Here is a 23,231-nt window from a genome sequence, read left to right as displayed (position 1 = left end):
TCCATCGTACAGTACAGTGTTGCTTCCTCTGTCGTAGATTAATTGACCACAGGTGTGTGCATGTATGACTTTTTTTCCTCAGTAATAATCTGTATCTTCCTATTGTCTACAATGAATAATCATTATTTACATAGTTAAAACATTTTAAAATAAATTAAAAACCACATATAGAGAAATTCTTGTGCTTGAATGCCAGCCCCACATCCAAAAAAGTTCCCCAAATTCCCACAATCCTGGCTTTTGGTTTGTGGGGACAGCCAGAAGAATCCCATGGACAGAGGAGCCTGGTGGGCTACAGTCCATGGGGTCGCAAAGAGTTGGACACGACTGAGTGACTAACATGTATATATATATGGGCTTCCCTGGTGGCTCAGATGGTAAAGAATCCTCCTGCAATGCAGGAGACCTGGATTCAATCCCTGGGTTGGGGAGATCCCCTGGAAGAGAGAATGGTAACCCACTATAGTATTCTTGCCTGGAGAATACCCATGGACAGAGGAGCCTGGTGGGCTACAGTCCATGGGGTCGCAAAGAGTCAGACACGACTGAGCGACTAAGCACATACATGTATGTATATACATGCACAAAAGTGAAAGCTGCTCAGTGGTGTCCAACTCTTTGCAACCCCACTGACTATACAGTCCATGGAATTCTCCAGACCAGAATACTGGAGTGGGTAGCCTTTCCCTTCTCCAGGGGATCTTCCCAACCCAGGGATAGAACCCAGATCAGCCACACTGCAGGCAGATTCTTTACCAACTGAGCCACAAGAGAAGCCCACATACATTGGTTACATCTGATTAAGTCCTAAGTCCCCAGATACAAGTTTCCAAAGGTGTCTTTCACTGTTATTAGAGAGTTCAACAGCTTGCTAGTGGCAAGTCCCTCCTCTAAAACTTCAGGCCCAACCACACAGAACCAGCCAGCAGTAACTGCATCCATGGGACATAGGTCCCAACCCTGCCAGAGCTCACACCCCAAAGCCAGAGCCTCAGAAAACTATGAAAGGAAAAACAGGGCCCTGACATCCTCAGGCTGGACAATGCCTCACCTGACTTGGCTGCCTCCTCCAGGGCCCAGGCCGGGGAGGGTGGGGGTGACCCTCAGCCAGCTGCCATAGGCATCACCCAGCAAGGTCCCACAGGAGTCAATACCTGCTCCAGCCAACACTCAGATGCAGAGAGGAAGACCAAGAGTCTTGAAGTTCTGTTCAGTCCAACCAGTGTTTACTGGCATCCCCTAGGGTGCTGGACGCGACAGTGCAGAGATATGCTAACAATAAAACACTCAGCTGTCAGCAAGTGGGACCTTCCTGGCGATCCAGTGGTTAGGACTCTGTGCTTTAACTGCCAGGGACTGGGTTCAATCCCTGATCAGGAAACTAAGATCTGGTAAGCCATGTGGTAGGGCCAATGAAACAAAACACTCAATGAATGTCTCTTTTGTGCCTCAACATGTAATTTTAAAAGCAATTTTAATCCTTAAGTCCTCCCTGAGGGGTAAGGTCTATAGTTACCTCCCCCTGCTACAGATGGGAAAGCCATCCAGGGATAAGGTGACTTGAGCCAGAATATAGTTCCAAGCAGTCTGGCTCTTAACCAGCACCTCACATTCCCTCAAAGTTCTTATCCTTAGACGCTGCCAGGGAGTGCCACATGCTACTTCCTTCCTGCTCTGCTCTAGGTGAAAGCCCATTCCCTTCTGAGAAGCCAAAGAAATAAGGAGTGTAGCAGTCCCCTCTCCAGAACCTCCGCTCCTACAGCTGGGTGGAGGAACGGCCATCAAGGCCCAGCCCCCAGGGTCCAGCGAAGGCCCCCTCAGAGGGCCCCTGAAGAGATGCCCCTCAGGTCCGTCTCTCTGATTCCCAACACCTTCCCTGCACACCAACCCCTGCCTCCAGCGAGGAAGTGGGAGCAGAAATAAATATAGCTCTCCCAAAATAAACCAGGGATGGCAAGGTACAAGAAAGGAAAAAAATGGAATGCCACTGCTGCTTTGAGCCCGAGACGTTCTCCTGGTGCAGGCAGGGCCAGTGCTGCTGAGCAAGACAGGTGCCAGGAGCCCCGAGTCCCCTTCTGCCTCTGCTCCCAGCCTGCTGATGCAAACTGGCACTCATTTGTACACGCCTAGAAAGCTCAGGCTAAGGGGACATGAGCAGGGAGGGCAGAGTCACTGAGCTGAGAAGAACACGGGCTCCAAAGGGCTCAACCCCAGCTCTATCATTTGTCAGCTGTGTGACCTGAGCGAGTTGCTCAGCTTCTCTGATCCTATACCTATACCTCATCCAACACACCATGTCCACAGTGTGAGAGTAGCGAGCTCTTCCGCAGCGAGGGAGAATCTGAACAGGGACAACTTCCCTTCCTCCGTTCTCTCCATGTGTGCACACGTGGGCCCTCTTCTTTTTCCTCTTTCACTCGGCTGAAAGCGGGCGGGTTTGTCACTGCAGCAGGGACTGCTTCCGGCTCCTACAAGCCCGTCCCACCCTCCATGCCTGGCCCAACAGTTGGCTGGTTATTCTTATGATTCTAGGGGGCTTGCTCACTGCCTTGGGGCAGATCCAGGGAGTCACTAAGTACAGTCATTCTCAGGGCCTCCTCTGCCCGCTGACCTGAAATGAGGCTCTGCGGGGGGCCCCAAAGCCTGCCAACGCTCTGCTGCTCAGTGACCAACAAGAGGCTCTGCTGTGCTTGAAAGCAGGGAGTGTTCTCTAAGGCAACATTAGTCTGGCTGGTCAGGCAGGTACTTTCCGAAGTGGAAGAATTGGATTTGGCCAGTCACCACTCTGAGCGGAGGCCCTGCTGCGTGGCGATCAAATAAGCAGGCTTCAATCCCCTGGGTTCAAATCTCAGCTCTGCCACTTATTAGCTGTGCCGCTTCGGGCAGCTTTCCTAACCAGTCTGAGCCTTAGCATTCTTATCTGTAAAACAGTACAATGATTTCTACCTCTCAGGGAGGTGTGGGTGAAACAAGGTACTGTGACAGAATGTGATGAGTACAGTGCATTCAACACATATTCGACTCAGCTACCACTCAGATATCTACTGACGTTTGCTGGGGATGGAAAGGGGCTTAGACACAGGTGAGCCCAGCTCTTGACGAGGCCACAGTCAGGGTCAGAGCCTAGCCTGCAGGCAGTCACCCCACCATCATATACCCCAGCAGGTGCAAAGCCAGGGGTGTGAGAAGGGAGCCTTACTAGACGCCCCGTGGAGGGAGCAGGGAGAAGGAGGCAATTGAGAGAAACCGCCAAAGCCAGAAATCTCGGATGTTTCCACTGAGCCTCAACCAGAGGGAGGGGCAACAACTGGGAAAGGGTCCTAGAGAGAACATGGCAGCTTTCTGACTGCTCCCCGAGGTGCCTTGCCAGATGGCTCTGTGGTGGGCTGGCTCCAGCGCCGCTCTGTGGGGAGAGGGCCACTTAGGCCAGCCATCCAGTCTCCCGTCCATCCAGCAAGTGCCCGGTGAGCCTTTCTGCACACGGCACTGGCCCTGCAAGCAGCCAGCTTCTGGGAAGACCTTTGATGGGGCTGGGAACACCCATCAGGACTGACATGACCATGCAAGGCAGGCTGCTCCCCTGTGACTCAGCAAGGTGTCTGACTCATCCATCCATAGGATGGATGGACTGGTTCTTTCTCACAATGGAAGCAGAAAGCAGAAAGGAAGGCAAAGTTCAGGCTGCAGTCCGCAGACAGGAAGCAACACGCGGGCAGAAGCCCTAGGAGTACTGAAGGCAGCTCGCGAGAGGTACCCCCTGGTTATCCACGAGGTGCCCAGGGCGGGGGCACACACTCGAGTCCACAGCACACGGTCCTATGGTGCAGAGGACAAAGCCACGGTGGGCGGGCGGGGAAGAGGCAGGCCTGGGGCATGTATGTCCACTGGGTCAGGGAATGGGCTAAAAAACAGACAAAATGTTTTTCTAAAAGGTGACCCACTGCGAGGATTATAGGAGGCAAACTATACGTAGGTGATGTAAATACACTGGAGTGTTAAAGAGCCAGAAAAGAAGTTACAGGAATCACACGCTGTAACAGCATGTAAACAGGACTGGATTAATACAATTTTGACTGGATGCAGCCTGCAGTTTGGGAATTTATTTACCTAGTGATTTTCTCTTGGGAAAGCAAAGTTATCATTGGTCAATTTGACTTCTCATTTCTCAATGGCAATTGATTTGGTGCCATTATTTATTTATGTATTTTTTTATCCTTTTTGGCTGCACCACATGACATGCAGGATCTTAGTTCCCTGACCAAGGATCGAACCCACGCTCCCAGCAGTGGAAGCGTGGAGTCTCAACCACTGGACTGCCAGCGAAGTCCCATGGTGCCATTACTCAGAACAGGTTCTACAGAGTCACCTAGGACTAACTCTAAAATCAGGGACGTAGGCATGAAGGATTTAATCCGTGAAGACGGTCTGTACCCAACCTCCCAGTGACATCAAAGCTGTCAAAATGTCACTTTGGAAAGCTGCCGGAGCACCAGAACTGTCCTGGGTCACTATCCAGGGAGAGTGACTCTTCAGGCTGGGCATACTAGACGTTCTGGAATCCGATTCTTCGAAATCCCAGCTGCGCCGGGAGGACTGAGCGGAGGCAGAGTCCTGAGGTCTGGCACGGCCACTCGCAGGAGAGGGAGACTCGGTGGCACAGGGACCTGGGGCTGTGAGGCTGGGGGCCCAAGGGACAGCCGTGAACAGGCAGGGGCCCAGCTCGCATTCCCCCCGCCCCGGGAGCCCCCAGGCACCCACCGTGCTGCTCTGGGCGGGGGAGAGCCGGGAGGCGCGGGGCTGTTAAGAAAGCATGCAAGGTGGCGGGCTCCACACCAGGAAGGTGGCAGAGTGGGGTGGGCAGCAGCCTCGGGGCCTGGATGAGGGGAGGGAGGACCCTCAGGGGCCATCTGGACCTGCCCGGTGAGAGCAGCGGACCGCCTTCCTCAGGAGTTGCTTTTATTATTCAGAAAAAGGAAGGCGCCTTTCTCCCTCTTCTAGTATTTTAAGCTGTTTGCCTGCTGCTACTCCACTTCATGGGAAATAGATGGGGAAACAGTGTCAGACTATTTTGGGGGGCTCCAAAATCACTGCAGATGCTGACTGCAGCCATGAAATTAAAAGACGCTTACTCCTTGGAGGGAAAGTTATGACCAACCTAGACAGCATACTGAAAAGCAGAGACATTACTTTGCCAACAAAGGTCCATCTAGTCAAGGCTATGGTTTTTCCTGTGGTCATGTATGGATGTGAGAGTTGGACTGTGAAGAAGGCTGAGCACCAAAGAATTGATGCTTTTGAACTGTGGTGTTGGAGAAGACTCTTGAGAGTCCCTTGGACTGCAAGGAGATCTAACCAGTCCATTCTGAAGGAGATCAGCCCTGGGATTTCTTTGGAAGGAATGATGCTAAGGCTGAAACTCCAGTACTTTGGCCACCTCATGCGAAGAGTTGACTCACTGGAAAAGACTCTGATGCTGGGAGGGACTGGGGGCAGGAGGAGAAGGGGACGACAGAGGATGAGATGGCTGGATGGCATCACTGACTCGATGGATGTGAGTCTGAGTGAACTCCGGGAGTTGGTGATGGACAAGGAGGCCTGGCGTGCTGCGGTTCATGGGGTCGCAAAGAGTCGGACACGACTGAACGACTGAACTGAACTCAACTCCACTGGTGTGATGTGACAAGTGTTCTACAGAAAGGAGCTGAGGACACAGACACAGAGGCAGAGAGGTGGGGGGGGGGGGGCGAGGGAGGAACGGAGGAAGGGCCCACGTGGAGACATTCTCATGGCACTTCAGGGTCGTGGCCCGGGCCCCAGGCGTGCCTCTGACCTCCTCTCCTGCTCTCTTCCTCCTGCACCGCTCTAGCCACCAGACCTCCTGGCTCCTCCTCCAGCACACCAGCCAGGTTCCTGCCTCAAGGCCTTTGCACTTCCTTTCCCTCTGCCTCTAAGACTCTTCCCCCATATGACTCACTCTCCTCTTTGGGCTCAAATATTACCTTCTCGGCGAGGCCTTCCTCAAGCCCTCTATCTCAAACTGCCATGACCTCTTTTCTACTTTATTTTTTGATATAGCATTTCTCACCATCTGACATGCTATTTACTTAATTCTGGCTCCTCCTCCTTCCCCACCACAACCACCAGGCGAGCAGGAGATCTGTTTATCTGCTTTGTTCACTCCTTCATTCCCAGTGCCTGGAACAGAGCTTGGCACCTAGGAGGGAGCCAGTAAATACCCACTGAATGAATGGGAGGAACAGCAGAAGGGAAGAGGGAACCAGGGTCAGATTTAAACTAATCCTGGATCCTCAACACTGAATGAAGGTGTGGGGTGAGTGCAAAAAGCAAGGAGCACATACTATCTGAGGCCTTCTCTTTTGCCCCCAAGAACTCCCCAAAAGGTTACCCCGGATAGTAAGTAAGTAAGTAAGTGTTAGTCATTCAGTTGTGCCCAACTCTTTGCGACCCCATAGACTGCAGCCCACCAGGCTCCTCTGTCCATGAGATTTTCCAGGCAAGGATACTGGACTGGGTTGCCAGTTCCTTCTTCAGGGGATCTTCCCAACCCAGGGATTGAATCTGGGTCTCCTGTACTGCAGGCAGATTCTTTACCGACTGAGCTACAGACAGCATATTGCTTTAAATATTAGTTTGCAAAAAGGCTGGACCTAGAATCTCCAAGTGCCATAAAATGGATGCTCTACAACTGCCTCAGACTAAGAACAAGGGTCAGCCAAGTCACTACCTGTGCTTGGAGATGGATAAGCCCTGTAGCAGTTTCCTGCTGCCACTGTAACAAATCACCACAAACTCAGTGGCTTAAAACAACACATTTATTCTCTTAGGATTCTGAAGGTCAAAAAACCAAAATTAGTTTCACTGGAGCAAAATCAAGGTACTGGCGGGCCGCACTTCCTCCAGAGGTTCTAGGGGAGCACTTGTTTCCTGGCCTTTTCTAGCTTACACAGCTGCATTCCGAGCATTCCTTGGCCTCTCCTCCATCCTCGAGCCAGCAGCAGAGCATCCTGCTGCGGCAGTCACACGCCTTTTCCCTTTGCCTCCCTCTTCTAAGGACACTGTGGTTGCACTCAGGCCCACCAGGGTAAGCCAGGGTGTGCGTGCTGTGCGCGCAGTTGCTCAGTCGTGTCCGACTCTCTGCGCCCCTATGGATGGTAGGCCACCATACTCCTCTGTCCATGGGATTCTCCAGGCAGGAATACTGGAGTGGGTTGCCATTTCCTTCTCCAGGGGGTCTTCCTGACCCAGGGATTGAACCAGCATATCTTACATCTGCTGCATTGGCAGGCGGGTTCTTTATTACCTGGAATGGAGGTAAGCCAGGATAATCGCCCCATCTCAAAATCCTTACCTGAAAAATCCATTTTGCTATATAAGGCAATGCCCACAGGGCCCAGGGCTTATGGCCTGAATATCTCTGGGGGCCATTACTCAGTCCACCACCACGGAAGGCAGGTGCCAAGAATTTGGAAGAAATTCAGACCAAAGGTCTGGAGAAGGCAATGGCACCCCACTCCAGTACTCTTGCCTGGAAAATCCCATGGACGGAGGAGCCTGGTGGGCTGCAGTCCATGGGGTCGCTAAGAGTCGGACACGACTGAGCAACTTCACTTTCACTTTTCACTTTCATGCACTGGAGAAGGAAACGGCAACCCACTCCAGTGTTCTTGCCTGGAGAATCCTAGAGACGGGGGAGCCTGGTGAGCTGCCATCTATGGGATTGCACAGAGTCGGACACGACTGACGCAAATTAGCAGCATCAGCAGCAGCAGCAGACCAATGGTCTGTAGCAAAGAAGAGTCAGGTCTGGAATCTTGGCAAGGTCCTAGATCAGGGTCCTTCTTTTGCTCTAACTGGATACTATTAATTAGGGGGGTGGGGAGTTATTTTCAGGCAACTGAGCACTTTGGCCTTTGAAGGGCCTTCTTAGAAGGGAAGGGTAGTTTTCTCTTCTCCAACCTGAAGTCCCCGGAGGACCATGCAGAAGTCCATCTCAGGATGCATATGCTGAGGGTCAAGGGTCTCTGGACTATCCCAAAAGCCTTTACAGGAGGGGAAAAAGAAGAAGTGAAGTCGCTCAGTCGTGTCGGTCTCTTTGTGACCTCATGGACTGTAGCCTACCAGGTTCCTCTGTCCATGGGATTCTCCAGGCAAGGATACTGGAGTGGGTTGCCATTTCCTTCTCCAGGAAATCTTCCCTACTCAGGGATTGAACCCGGGTCTTCTATATTGTAGGCAGAGGCTTTACTGTCTGAGCCACCAGGAAAGTCAGGAGGGGAAGCTACAAAGAAATGATCTGGCCAGATGAACAAGCTCGAGATTGGGATGGTAGGTAAGTTTTCTCCCATGAGACCTGCCTTGGGAGGAGGGCTATGAGAACTCATCTGAGTCTAGAGAGAAGTTCCAGATCAGCTGGTGCTATCTGATGCCAGGAAGGGCCAGGTTAACGACAGTCCAAATGCTGCATGTTACCCACTCTGCTCCACACGGCACCTCTGAGAGTTACAGCAAGGTGGCTTCTGCCCAGACATCAAAAGACACAGAGAAGCAAAGCAAGATAAACACAGCCGCTTCAGGATACGGCTTTACACCTGGGACACGGTCCCTCTGCCGTGTACCACCACACGGCTCTTGGTTGGAATGTGCTGCTCATTCCCCTCAAAGCCTTCAAGGGCTCAGGGAGGTGACTGAGGATGGTCAATTTCCACTGTAAGAATGATATGCTTATCTCGTGGGTTTTATTGATCCACTGGGTCACCAGTGGATCCAGCTGGCTAAAAATATTTAGTAGGGAAATGACAGAGGAATGGTTCTTAACCAGGGGTGACTTTGTCCCAAGGGGACATGTGGCAATGTCTGGAGACATTTTAGGTTTTCACCAAGGTTGGGGGGGTAAAACTGGCCTCTGGTGGGTAGAAGCCAGGGATGATGCCTGACATCCTACAATATGCAGACAGCCCATACAGCAAAGAGGTACCAGCCGAAAATGTCTACAGTGCTGGGGCTGAGAAATCCTAAGCCAGAGAAAACAGAAGTGGAGGTGAAGAAAGCAGAGTGACGGTCACAAGCACGGAATGCTTTATGGGATTAAGGGAAACAGTAAAGGCACACCTGGCCTGCTTGTTTGGAAAAAGGGATGATCAGTGAGCTCTGGGTTCTGGCAAGTTCAAGGACGGCCTGTCTGGGAGGCGAGTGGGCCGCAGACAGCTGTGTACGCAGAGCAGCTTGCCTGGCCCCCGCTGCAGGCAGAGCTGGCTTGTGCTTCCAGCAGAGAGGTAGCCAAGAAACTCTGGGCCACTGAGGTCACAATTCTTGGATGAAGGAAATGCCAAAAGCAGTCATAAGATAAGGACCAAAGAGTTATAGCAGGTTACAAAGAAAAGCAACAAAAATCTGTTTTTAGGTCTCTAACAATACAATAATAAAGAAATGAACTTAAACATGAGGTCATTTTCCCATAATACCTGGGAGACTCTCCCTTCAGGATCCGTCCCATGCGGGAAATCTTTCAAAGCTGTATTGCTGTGAGCTGTAGATAATTGGGGAAGGGGAGCTTCCTTCCCGTCTCAGAGCTGCTGAGACGACACCAAGGCCTGGGAGAAGTCAGGCTTTGCAGATGGCACGTGAAAGAAAAAGAAGAGCAACATACTGCCCGGAACTCCAGGAACTCCTGAGGAGCAGATGAAGACTCCTGTCAATGGGGGAGGGGCCTGATGCAAGAAACCACTTCCTCCTGAGCTCAGGGCCCTGGAGCCTGGCTTGGAGAAACCAGCACTTACGGAGGCTCCTCAGTCTCCAAGTCACAACCCCACACCCTGAGCGCTAAGAGTCACATCCAGCTCTGCCCGACACTAATGCCGCTCCAGCACTTCCCTGGGCGTCTTCTCAGACAGCAAAGAGCCACAGAGACAGGTCAAGGGCATGAGGTGCCTAACGGCAGCCAGGGCCCCGGGAACTGCGGGAGCAGCCAGCCCCTGCCCTAAGGCTGGAGACCCGTGAGAGCAGTCTTAGCTGGGTCTCAAGCCGTTCCTCCAGCCTCGTCCTCCGTCCCTCTGTTTGCTGTTTCCCCCCTCAACCCTCTTCCTTCCCCGTCTTCATCCCTCTCCCTCCCATCCTTTCATCTGTCCCCTTCTTCTCACTCTTTTCCTCACTTCCTCTTGGTTGGTGATACTGAAACTGTCAATGGTGTCACATGAAGCTTTATCTTTCCTGCTTCTTATTTGATAAATTATGGACTTTTTAATGTGTCTTGCCAATAAAACCTAAATTCAGTTGCCTTCTAACTTTCGTGAGCCCTTTAACCTCTCTGGTGTATCAGCACCCCTAAACAACACCTGTGTATCTGTGTGTGTGCGTTACTCCACCCAGGCTCTGTGTACTTAATCTCTGTGGCTGGCAGCTCAGCATCAATTAATTTCAACAGCAACCAGAGGAACTCAGATTATACATGAGGAAGAATTTCCTCATACTTAAGACAACTGTAGTAATCTCCTACCTAATCTCTCTACCTTCATTCTATCTCCATTTAGTCAACCTTTGTGCAATATTAACATAATGACTCCTTGCTCTAAAACCATCAGCAGTCACCCATTGCCCAAAGAACATAGAGTGCAGATTTCCTCACCTGGTATTCAATGGCATCTATAAAGCTACTAGAAGTTTCCTAACAGTGGTTTCCAGAAATGTAAATTGTGAGAAAACACACTTTTCTCCTTTGAGTATTCATTTACAGGCCAGGTTACCTCACAGAAGGAATGCTAATAAAAAGCACTGCCTGGCCTGCATGGAGGCCTCTCTCCCTCCCAATGAACCACGAGTCCTGCTGCTCATACCCCTGTGCAGCCCTCTCCTGAATCTGAACCGGTCCCATGACCAAGAAGACACAAAGTGACACTGTATGACTTCCAAGGTGAGGCCCTAAGAAACCTTGCCTGTATCTCTCAGTACACTCAGTCTTTGTATATTTCTGCTCAGAACAGCTCCCATACTGTGAGAGGCACAGGGCACATGGAGAGGCCCCGTGCAGGTACCCTAGTCAAAACCGAGCATCAAGTGCCATGTGAGTGAGCCAGTGAGTGAGCCAGTGTGGACATCCAACCCGCTGGGTGTTCAGATGACTCCTGCCTTGGTCTCCACTTGACTCCAGCAACATGAGAGACCCCAAGTTAGAATTACCCAGCTGAGCCCAGTCAACCCACAGAATCATGAAAAATAATAACATGCCAATTTCACTTAAGAATGTCCTAGATGAACCAATAAAAAACTAACTTTATTAAATCATGCCCCTTGAGTGCATGTCTTTTTTTAGGCTGTGCCACGAGGCATGCACGGCCTTAGTTACCCAACCAGGGATTGAACCTGTGCCCCCTGCAGTGGAAGGGAGGAGTCTTAACCACTGGACCATGAGGAACAGGAACGTCCCAAGTACATGTCTTTTAAATGTCCTTTGTAATAAATCAGGAGTTCCAAGACTGTTCCAAAGAAAAGCAATTGTGCAACTGTGCAATTGTTTGAGTTGCAAGCTAAACTAGCCACTTTTTTTTTTCCTTCATAAAGTACCATTTTTACTTCAAACAAAAGAATAACAGCCAAATAAATTATGATTATTTAGACTGGGTGTTTAACAAACTTTTTCTTGAAAATGAAGTGAGCTATCACTTCAAGAAAAGAAACTGACAGTATGTTACCAACAATAACAAATCTAGCTTTCAAGAAAAAATCCAAATTATAGAAAGCTTGTATCCACCATTGTGAGCTTCACAGCTTCCTAATACTTGAAGGATAAAAACAGTGGTCTGAATACGATTTACTGATGTCATAAAATGAAATATGTCAACACTTAGAAAATATATATAAATCAGTGAACCAATATTTTCCAAAGACCAAAATAAAAGATCCATTCGAAGTGCAAGATGGGCCAATGGATTATAAATGTCACAAAATATGAGAAGTTTGTTGATAAGGTTTCAGACTCCACATTCCAACTAACCTTTAAGAAACTACCATTTGTCCGGTGTTGGTACAGTATTAAAGAATAATATCCATAATTATCTGCAAGAGCTATTAAAATACCCTTCTCCTTCTCAATTACCTATCTGTATGAGGTCAGATTTTCTTCATATTCTTCAACTGAGACTGTACTTCAAGAGACTGAACACAGAAATAGCTGTGAGAATCCAGCTCTTTTCTATTAAACCAGACATTAGCAAAAATGTAAAACAATGTCCCTCAACATTTTTGTTTTGGAAAATAGTTATTTTTCATTTAAAATGTCATTTGTGATAAATGTAATGGTTGTATTATTATATTAAATGAATTCATAAATTAGTAATTTTAAAAACTGCCTTGGTTTTAATTTCCAATACAGTAAACAAAAGTTCATGACATCCTTAACAATTTTTAAGAGCATGAAGTTGACTTCAGAATAAACCAGCTTCCTTTCAAGGTGGCCAATCTGACACCCAGTTTCTTTAAGGACAAAGCCAACCCTCACGGATGACTCGCTCCTATCAATGAGTGTCCTTGTACGGCACATGTTTTTATACTCACTGGCTCTCAGTGTTCAAAAGATGTTTTTATGCATATGTCCAGGCCGTGAGGACAGCCATGGACCAGGTCTGAAATCATCTGTCACAGCATCTGGCCCCAAAAAAGTGCCTTAGGTGGGAAAGACTAAGATGACAACACCAGTTTTTTGAGATTAACACTGAAAAATCCAATAAAGCTACAGCCTCATCTTTGCCAGTGGAAACTAAAGAAAGAAAACTTCCGGCTGGGGGCGGGAGCTCAAAGTTAAGAGATGAACAGGACAACTGACCCTGGACATGGACAACAGCTGCCACTGTGGCGAGCTCCTGCCCAAACAAATGACCAAGCAAATCAAGTCAACGCAGCAGTTCTCCCTGACTCTGGGGAACTTCCCTCTCTGCCTTCTCTTAGAGAACCTCAGAAGTCCTCCCAGATCTTCCTCCTTCCACACTCACATTTCCTTCAAAGAAAAAGACTTGGTATGGGATTAATAGGAGGGGCCCTTGCCTGAGACCTTCCTGCAAGATCCACAAACAGCCTGACCCCCACAGACTGTCAGACTCATGAGCTCAGCACCCTGTTTGGCAACAGGAAAACCCACGGGGTGTTAGAGGCAGAGAAAGGGAAGTGAAACCCATAAACAGCTATTAAAACTACTGAGCTTCAGAGATTAAAACAAATCAAACAGGAGCCCCACATTTCCCCTGGCCCCCAGCAGAGACCCCACCACGGCCAGGCTTCCCAGATAGTTGGGACAATGAACGTCGAATTCCATGGCGCTCCCCTTCTGAGAGTTTACAAAACCTGCCAGGCATCCTGAGAGCCAAATAGGGAAACAGCAATGGGAAGTGCGGAGCATTGTTCTGACTCTCCTGAGGACCTGATATCCCAGCAGAGATGCTAGAAACAATTCTACGTATCACGCCCAGCTCCCACATACATGCCAGCAAACTACAGACCCATGAACAGGGACAGAATCTAATTTCTTACCATCATCATTTTCCAAGTGCCTAGTAATACACGTGGCGCACAGCAGGCACTCAAAAATGTTTGTTGCATAAATGGAAGAGAAAAGTGCACACCATCATTGTGGCCTGGCACCCGTATGGACAGAGAAGAAAGTCTGTACCTTTATTCATTCAATATTTATTTAGCATTTCCTCTGTACCAGACACTGTCCTAGACACAACAGGAAATAAAATAAGACCCCGCCCTTGTGGAGTTTATGTTTCAGTGAGTGTAAAGGTGAAAAGCTTAATGCTCCTCAAAAAAACCATGTTTAAGCCACAGATTCAATAATTATTTAATTAATTACTGTCACTACCAGATGCAGTGACAGGCGCCTGGGATCTGGGACCCCGCGCTAGAGAAATCACATCCATCAGTTGTCAGAGGCCCCGAGGTAAGAAAGACAGGATTACCTCTTTGGTGCATCTGTCCTCATCTGTCGGTGAACAGAAGCCACTGCGTGAGTACCATGTGCATACCCCAAAACACCACACAAGGCTGCAGGAGTGAAAGAAACCGCACATCTTTAGCTGAGAGGCACCGGGGGTCAGAAAAACAGCTCTGATACATTATAATGAAACACGAGGGCTCAGAGGGTGCTCCCAGGATGGCTCCTTCTCTGTCACTGACACATACCCTGAGATGTTGTGATTCTGAACCTGAGTCAGCAAATATTTCCCAATCCTGGAAGTCATCTGCTCATTTCCAAGTCAGCAGACACCGGCTTTGCTGCTTCTACCAGGTGGGTGGGAGGAGCTGGTGAGGTGAGGGAGAAGCCGGAGTCCAACACTCCCCATGGGTGGCAGCTCATAAACGGAGATGGCCTGAGTCATACTTGATTCCTTGACCAGAGCCCAGTGGAGACAGCACTCGAGTCACACCCTCATCACCAGCCTCTGAGCCATGAAGGCCAAGGGCCATGTGCCACGGAAGAAGACCCGGTATCTGAAACCTGATGCGAGAGGCCGTCTTCTCCCTGCCAGGCTCAAGCGTGTGCCCAGCTCTCCTGACATCACCGAACTCAGCTGCTGCGAGTGGCTCCTCCCTCTGGATCCAAAGGCACAGAGGAAGGCCCTGTAGTTTGGCTTCCCAGCCTGCAGGCAGCACCCTAGGAGGTGGGCCTCAGTGACAGAAGACAGCTGAAGCCTTTAGCAGCCAAAGGGCCAGGCCCTCCTGAGAGAAGCTGCACCATCCCAGGACACGCCGGGAGCTGCAGGCCCTGGGGACAGCTTGCACAACAGCCAGGACAGTGGCATTCTGTCCAAAAAAAGAGGCCTACGAGCTTCCCAGGCCAGGGCCCAACACTGGCTGTCCTCTCACCGGGCCCTGGGGAGCGGGCTCTGAGGGACCACAGGTAGGACTGGAAGGCTGAGTGGGGGGCAACTCTTCCTGAGTACTTGGAGGAGGAAAGCAGAAGTGGAGAGGTGAGGAGAAAGGCAGCCGAACAAAAGAGCGGGTCACTGAACTAAGGAGCTGCTGGGCTACCCCATCTGTGGGATAATGTCAGGGGCCTGTCTGCCGAGCTCTGCAAAAATCACCGAATGGGCACTTGGTCGTGGATAATGACGACTACCTACGCAGAAGACGATGGGGTGAACAAACTGCAAGAAGCTATCTGGCCGGAGCTGCTGGTGCCCAAGCTGCTCCCCAAGGACTGGGCCTGACTTCCTCTTGGGCCCTTCTTACTGGCCACCTCAGTGGAGAGTGCTACCAGTGGGTAAGCAGCCAGAGCAGCAGCAAACAGCTCAAAAGAGTTGGATAAACTCCTGGGGAGCCAGATGCTGGACAAAAGGACCACCAAACACACAACCCCAGCTTCATCAGAAGGATTCACCAGAGGGACGTTTCCTATAGGAACAAGGGATCCCTTTTGGTCCTGTCTGCCCAAATCCTTCCCCTAGTGCTGCTTGGGAAAGGGGACTGGCTCAGCCTTCCACAGCCCTATTCACTCTCACAGAAAAGGGTCTGTGCACAGGAGGGCTCCAAAACTTTAAAGTTTGGTCTGGCCGATTCAGTTGGCTCTCCACCACAGCTCCTGAAGGCTGCCAATTCTGTGTTCAATTCTGGCTCAAAGGCAGAGAGCACGATCCTCAAAAGAGGAGACCCAGAAACCCAGAGCCAGGTGAAACAACAGGCTTTCATTTTTGAACCTGCGAGTGGGTCACGCTTTCAGAATCCTTCAAGATCAGACTGGACAGAGACAGAGGATATGTTATTTCCTCAACATCTCCTGAGTCCCTGAGAGGACTAACACCAAAGAAAGGAGCTCAAACTGAACTAACACATTTGTGACGAACTTTCACCTTGGCAAGAAGTTTAAACATCCAGATGCACCACGAACATGGTGGGTTCTCCAGCCCCAGAGAAGACGATGCCTGTGACTGGAAGCAAGGCAAGCTCCTGGCACTGTCTTCCTAATGCAGACCCACAGACTGCTCCGGCAGATATGACCTGATAGCCTCAGCTACGCCTGGGCAAGGGGAACAGAGCCTCAGTGTCAGCCTCCCTCTTAGAGCCACAGGAAACGAAGCTCCCAAGGGAAACAGAGGGAGAAAAACCTTCAGGAGAACCTGCTCAGTGATTTGACATCAGAAGCCCAGAACACACTCAGTGGGTTAAGAGATGCATGAGGGAAAAAGCAGCAGGTGGTTTGAGCCACCAATAACAAACGGAATAGATAGCTGCCGGCCCCAGGGCTATCAGGCTGGCAATCTGTTTCAAAACTTGAACAGGAAAAAAATGTTCTGGAGCCAGTACAGAGGAAACAGGTTGAGGTCCACAGGCATTCTCTGGAGACTTCTCTTAGCTCTCTGGGATGGGCATAGGGTGGAGGGCGGGAGGAAGGGCAGAGACAGGCTGGGGTATCATGGTTTAAATGTGTATAATATGTCCAGAGTGTAAAGCCACAAAGCCCTGTTTCCTGGAAGGGGAAAAGAGTTGGACAAGGCCTCCAACTGCCCCTGGCACACACCCAATTCAGCGGCTGGTCTCTCCTCAAGGGTTCCTGGAAGTCAACAAACCCATAAAGGGGAAGTACTCAGCTGAGACTGGGAGAATGTTCTATAAACTGGACATTATCCCTGACGCAACACCCTAGTAAATTCTCCCACACAGACACACGTTATATTCACCTCAGACATTCAGAGCCTTACTTCAATCAAGGGGCTGCACAGCCTACCCCACGTGGATCTCATCTGTGGGTCATGGGAAAACAAAGTAGTGTCTGGAGCTTAATGCTTCTCCCAGAAGCAGAGGCAAGGAACTGGGAGGGAAAGGGAGGTGGATGACAGGAATGCAAGAGACAGGGCTGACTAGAAAGAAATCCTGAGAGTGGGGCAAAAAAAACAGGGCTTCTGCGGGGAACCAGGGTAGGAGAGGCTTAGGTAGACAGGGATTGAAGGCATGGGCTGAAAAAGCCAAGTAACAAGGTGAGAAAGCTGTGGGGGAGGAGTAATAGTGACGGGGGTGGGGGTGGGGGTGGGGGGCAGGCAATTGGAGGAAAGAGAAGACGGGGATGGGGAAAGAGAGCAAAGACTGGGAGGGCAAGGATAGGAGGACGAAGACAAGGATGATGAGGCGGGGGTGGGCGCAGAAGCTCTCCAAGGAGACCCTGGGCAGAGAGGGTCAAGGCTTTGGGGACACCAAAGAAGGGATGGAGGAAGAGATGAGAGGCAAGGGTGGGAGGGGACCCAGAGCCTGAGACGCCGGCTCTCAGAACACAGAAGTGGGAAGAGGCGAAGACACGAGGCCCAGAAGGGGCCGCAGAAGTCTGGGGGTCGAGGGGAGGAGGCCCACGGTTAGGGCTCGAAAAGCGACGGGCGTCCAAAGGCTGGGGGCGCAACGGCAGCGGGGCGGCGTGCCCGGAGAGCCACGGACAGCCGCGGCCCGCCCGGGCCCGAGTGACGGGAAGCGACGGCCGCCGGGTCGGCGGACCCCCTGCGCCTCTCGCCCCTCACTCCACTCCCCGCAGGGCCTCGCGCACCAGCCTCGCTGCTCGCCTCAGCCCGGGCCCGCGGCTCTCCCGCCTCCGCCGACCCACTTCCCAGGACCCGGACTGACCTGTCTCGGCTGCCCCAGCGCCGCCGTCGCCGCCGTTCCGCAGGCTCCGCAGGCGCCTCCGGCTCCTGCCAAAACTTTTCCCATTAATCCCCGGCTCCGCGCGGCTGCCGCGGCGTCACACGCTGCGCGGCCCGGCCCCGCCCCCGCCAGAGCGACGTCACCGGGCCGCTCGTCCACGCCCCCTTTTTCCACGCCCCCTTCCGCTTCGACCGCGGCCAATCACCGCACATCTGGGATCCGCCCCCTGACCCTGCCGCTCCGCCCACCGCACGCTGCGCCGGGCCCACCTGCAGCGCCCTCTGGTGCCCAGGGAGGAGCCGGGGCGGAAGCTCCAGGACCAGTAAGACACGTCTGGCAGATATCACAGAAGAGGATTGGAACTTGGAAGGGAACGTAGCGATTATTTTAGCACAGTCAGTCTCCTTATCCTTCCAGGGAAGAAACAGCCCCAGAGAAGGTGTGTGACTTGCAGTGAGAGGCAATACGGAGGCTGGAACCTGGATATTCCGCTGAAGAAGACTATGCTCCCTCTGATTTTCACAAAAGGGCTTTGTCCTTCAAGTTCAGTTCGTTCAGTTCGGTCGCTCAGTCGTGTCCGACTCTTTGCGACCCCATGGACTGCAGCAAGCCAGGCTTCCCTGTTCATCGCCAATACCCGGAGCGTACTGAAACTCATGTCCATCGAGTCGGTGATGCCATCCAACCATCTCATCCTCTGTCGTCCCTTTCTCCTCCCTCCTTCAATCTTTCCCAGCATCAGGATCTTTTCCAATGAGTCAGTTATTTCCATCAGGTGGCCAAAGTATTGGAGTTTCAGCTTCAGCATCAGTCCTTCCAATGAATATTCAGGACTGATTTCCCTTAGGATGGACTGGTTGGATCTCCTTGCAGTCCAAGGGACTCTCAAGAGTCGTCTCCAACACCACAGTTCAAAAGAATCAATTCTTCGGCCTTTAAGAGGCTTCTGTAACTAGAAATTTGGACTTCCCTGGTGATTCAGTCGGTAAAGAATCCGGGTGCAATGCGGAGACCCAGATTTGATGCCTGGGTGGGGAAGATTCCCCTAGAGAAGGAAATGGCAACCCACTCTAGTATTCTTGCCTGGGAAATCCCATGGACATAGGAGCCTGCCGAACTACAGTCCGTGGTGTTGCAGAGTCGGACACGACTGAGCGACTAAACCACCACAACTAGAAATTTGTGGTTCTGGATTTCTTACTTATCTTCCTATTCATCTAATATACTTGCCCTGTAAATGGGGAACATCCTTCCTTCTGTTGTAGAAAATTCTGTTGTCCCTTTTTAATCCAGGTCTTTAGGACCTGGAAGGGACTTGTCATCCCAACCTTCAGATATACCATAAAAAGGTACTTAGCAGGGACGTCCCTGGTGGTCCAGTGGCTAAGACTCTGCTCTCCCAATGTAGATGGGCTGGATTTGATTCCTGCTCTGGGAACTATATCCTGCATGCAGCAACTAAAGATCCAGTGCAGCCATAAATGATTGTTGTTAGTTTGTTGTTTTTTTGTAAAGTACCTAGCAGCTGGGATGCAGTCTTTAAAAAATAAATAAATATTTATCGGCTTCTCTGAGTCTTCATTTATGCATGCGGGCTTTCTCTAGTTCCTTTTAGTTGTGGTAGCCAGGCTTCTCATTGCAATGTCTTTTCTTGTGCAGCAGGGACTCTAGGGGCACAGGCTTCAGCAATTGTGGCCTATGGTCTCAGTAGTTGTGGTGCATGGGCTCGGTTGCCCTGAAGCAGGTGAAATCTTTCCAGATCAGGGATGGAACCCATGTCCCCTGCATTAGCAGGGAGATTCTTTTTTTTTTTTTTTAATTTTATTTGTATTTTAACACCAAAAACATTTTGTGTTGGGGTATAGCCGATTAACAATATTGTGATAGTTTCAGGTGAACAATGAAGGGACTCAGCCATACATATACATGTATCCATTCTCCAGGCAGATGGATTCTTGACCACTGGACCACCTGGGAAGTCCCTGGAAGGCAATCTTATGAAAGAGATTGGATTTGTCATCTGGAGTTGAACAAACTCTGTAGGTATATTATCTCCTCTCCATCATCTTTAAAATAAAGATTACACTCCGCTCTCTCATATACTCCCCAGGATACACCCTCAGATATCTGGTTAATAGAACTGAGTGATTTTTTTCTCTCTGCTTCTCTCTTTCCCGACCTCACCCCCCACTTTGTGAAATGAATGTGCAATACTTTTGTAATTCAGACGTCAACCTCCTTGCCTTTGAGATGGAAGGAAGAATGGGTTGTGGAAGTCAAAGCCTTCCCTAAGATTTCTGCAAATTTCTGGGGGATTTATATTCTCATAAATCTCTCTGCCTCCAGGCTTCAGCTTCTGCGAGGCTGTTGCAGTCACAGTTCAGAAATGTAGAGACGAAACTCAGCCCCTCCTGAGGACTGCCCAAACCTCTTCCCACACAAAACATTCATGGGTATAGATGGTATGATGCTCCGGGCCCTGGGGCAGGATCACATGATGCATTGCAAATAGTTTAAACTCACACAGCTGACATTCTTCGCAAAGTTGATGTTTTCTGATTGGCGTTTTTCCCCTTAGGGCCTGGCTTTTTCCCAAATTACTACCTCTCCTCCCTGCCCCACCATTCTCCCTTCTGCCCAACTGTGTCCAGAGAAAAAAACAAATCCCTCTGGCTTTCTAGGCGCATCTCTTCATTGCTAGGGTTCTTGCCAACATTCATGCCCTGAAGATCTCACTTCCTTCCTTTAAAAGACTCATTTCCCCTAAAGACAGCTCCTTCTCTAAAAGAAATTCTGGGAACACTGTTAAGATAGTACATTTTTTATTCCTTTTTTTTTTTTTTTTAACCTTGCCACAAGTCATGTGGGATCCTGGTTCCCCTATCAGGGATCGAACCAGTATCCCCGACATTGAAAACATGGAGTCCCAACCACTGGACCACCAGGGAAGTCCCAAAGATAGTACATTTTTTTTTTTTTTTTGATAGTACATTTTAAACCTCACTTCATTTTTATACTAAAAGTATGTGTGTGTGTATATATATATATTCACCTAAATCAGTTAGCTTCTGTTGCCTGAGTCCAAAACAGACCAATACAGCTTCCCCAGATCTTCATTTTGACTAGATTTGCCCACAGGCATAGCTCACAATGGGAATATTTGGTTCCTGCCAAGCCTTTTCAGACCAGCCAGAGAGCTCAGCTACCAAAACCTGCTGTGATGCCCAATTACAGTGTAACGGAATGGTAACTTACGGTGTGGAATAAGGCTAGACCTGCTTTGAATTTTTGGATCCGGTTGCCTCCACAGCCATTTCAAGATCCAGCCAGCAGATGGAGTCCTCCTTGGCCTCCTGAAATCGGCCTCCTCAGCCCTTCTCTGTCCTCAGCTACAGCAGGGGCCAGAGAGGCATCACTGAGCTGGTGCCTCTTTGGCCCGGAGTGACACTGGGCTTGAGAAATAGGCACTTTATGTATCCTGACAACAGTTTGCAAAAAGCCTGTTACATTCCAGCCCTTCCAGTCCATTGCCCGACCTCCCCAACCCTCAGAGTGGTGACCTGGGGCAGCAATGAGCACTTTGCACATGGCCTCAAGTTTATAGGTATCTTTGAAGGCATCAGAGATTGGATACATTCTCCTTCGTCCAGGATATTGGTAAGGTCAAGGGCATTCTTTTCTAACCCTGCAATCAAAAGACAGCAAAATATCTTCTCCTGCTCCTAAAAATGTCCCTCAGGACTGTCAGCTTCTCATGCCAGTCCCAGTTCAGGGTGGTTTTCTTTTCCCTGCCTCGCCACAACCAGCAACACCTCCCGTGTCCCGTCATAGAATGGTCAAAAGCTGGGAATGGACTCCGGTTACAGGTGAGGAGACCGAGGTTTAGAGATTTTCCTGCCACCTCAAGTCTAAACACTACCTGGCTTCCAAGAATGTTTAATCAGTTCCCGTTCTATCTTTCTAGTCACAGTCTTTTGTAGTTAGTAGTCTTCAAAATTTTTGCCCCTCTACCCCTAAAAGAATATATAAGAACTAATGCAGCTCCTTGCACATTCTTAAGGTGACATCTAATGTTTTTCATATTGGTTTCAAACAGTTGCAGAGTATGGATGTAATTTCTGCTGCTGCTGCTGCTGCTAAGTCACTTCAGTCGTGTCCGACTCTGTGTGACCCCATGGACGGCAGCCCACCAGGCTCCCCTGTCCCTGGGATTCTCCAGGCAAGAATACTGGAGTGGCTTGCCATTTCCTTCTCCAATGCATGAAAGTGAAAAGTGAAAGTGAAGTCGCTCAGTCATGTCTGACTCTTAGCAACCCCATGGACTGCAGCCTACTAGGCATCTCCGTCCATGGGATTTTCCAGGCAGCAGTACTGGAGTGGGGTGCCATTGCCTTCTCTGGATGTAATTTCTACTAGTTTATAAACATTAACATCTTATTATAAAACTACTATGGCGGGCGTATGTACTTAGTTGTGTCTGACTCTGTCGCCCCATGGACTGCAGTCTACCAGGTTCTTCTATCCATGGAATTTTCAAGAATATTGGAGTGGGTTTCCATTTCCTACTCCAGGGGATCTTCCCAACCCAAGGATCAAACAAGTGTCTCTTGTGTCTCCTGCATTGGCAGGCGGGTTCTTTACCACTGTGCCACCTGGTGTGCCCATAAAACTACTATATTACCCTTTTAAATGTGTTGAATAAGACTCAAATCCCATAGTGAATCAACAGATAAACAACAAGGACCTACGGTACAACACAGGGAACTATTTTCAATATCTTAACCTATAATGTAAAAGAATCTGAAAAATATATATATATATAAAATATATCTGAGCCACTTTGCTGTATACCTGAAATTAACACAACACTGTAAATTAACAGTACTTCAATTTCTTTAAATGGTCAAGACAGTAAAAAAAAATATACATGAACAAGCTCTTCTTCAGCAATCAAAAATTTTACATTGTCTCCTTTTCTCCTTATACTTGTATTTCCATTCCACTTTCCCATTAAAAATCTAACCTTAGGGAATTCCCTAGTAGTGCAGTGGTTAGGACTCTGCACGCTTACTGCCAAGGGCCCAGATTCAATCCCAGGTGGAGGATATGAAGGCCTTAGCCATGGCAATAACCATGGGGTTAGAGATGGAGAGATAAATATGAAACCATGAAGGAGAGAGAATTGACTGGATTTGATGACGGATTTTTCATAAGGGGGTGTCAGGGAGGAAGCAAGTTATCCTAGACTCCCAGATCTCTGTCTTAGGTAGTAAGGTAGGTAATCAGGCAATATGGGAAGGAAGCAAGTCTGAAAGGTTTAGGCAAGTTACCTGACCTCTCTGAGCCTCAATTTCCCCATACATAAAAAAGAGAATAATAATATCCATCTCTCAGGGTTGCCATGACAAATAACCTGAGAAATTTCCAGACACAGAATATATGTTCAATAAACACTTCTGGGCAATATCAACAGTGGTGCTTTCTCATGTGCCAAACACTTAATCCTCAGAACAACCCTATAAGGGAAGCCCTATTATTTTCCCTATTTTATCAACATGGGAACCGAAGCACAGGGAAGTGAATAACTTGACCAAAGTCGC

At 49.6% G+C, this 23,231-nt stretch overlaps 1 protein-coding gene across 7 annotated transcripts in view; it reads right to left on the bottom strand.

The window, feature by feature from the left end:
- The window catches only part of PPARD (peroxisome proliferator activated receptor delta), an 85,700-nt gene extending 67,955 nt beyond the window's left edge, over positions 1–17,745 (bottom strand). For 5 of the 7 annotated variants that reach the window (XM_070777858.1, XM_070777859.1, XM_070777861.1 and 2 more), the window contains exons 1-2: positions 17,614–17,745; positions 13,968–14,052 (exon numbers count right to left, since the gene is read on the bottom strand). Coding sequence is in view for 1 of the 7 variants with exons in the window: in XM_070777860.1 (XP_070633961.1) it covers positions 17,614–17,697 (84 nt within the window). In the remaining 6 variants the exon portion in view is untranslated. The remainder of the gene's footprint in view (positions 1–13,967; positions 14,053–17,613) is intronic. The other 2 variants (XM_070777860.1, XM_019985993.2) reach the window with 2 other exon arrangements.
- Positions 17,746–23,231: the final 5,486 nt, after the last annotated feature.

Source organism: Bos indicus, chromosome 23 (genome assembly GCF_029378745.1).
Source record: "Bos indicus isolate NIAB-ARS_2022 breed Sahiwal x Tharparkar chromosome 23, NIAB-ARS_B.indTharparkar_mat_pri_1.0, whole genome shotgun sequence".
Lineage (NCBI taxonomy): Eukaryota > Metazoa > Chordata > Mammalia > Artiodactyla > Bovidae > Bos > Bos indicus.
This window is presented reverse-complemented; position numbering and strand designations above follow the sequence as displayed.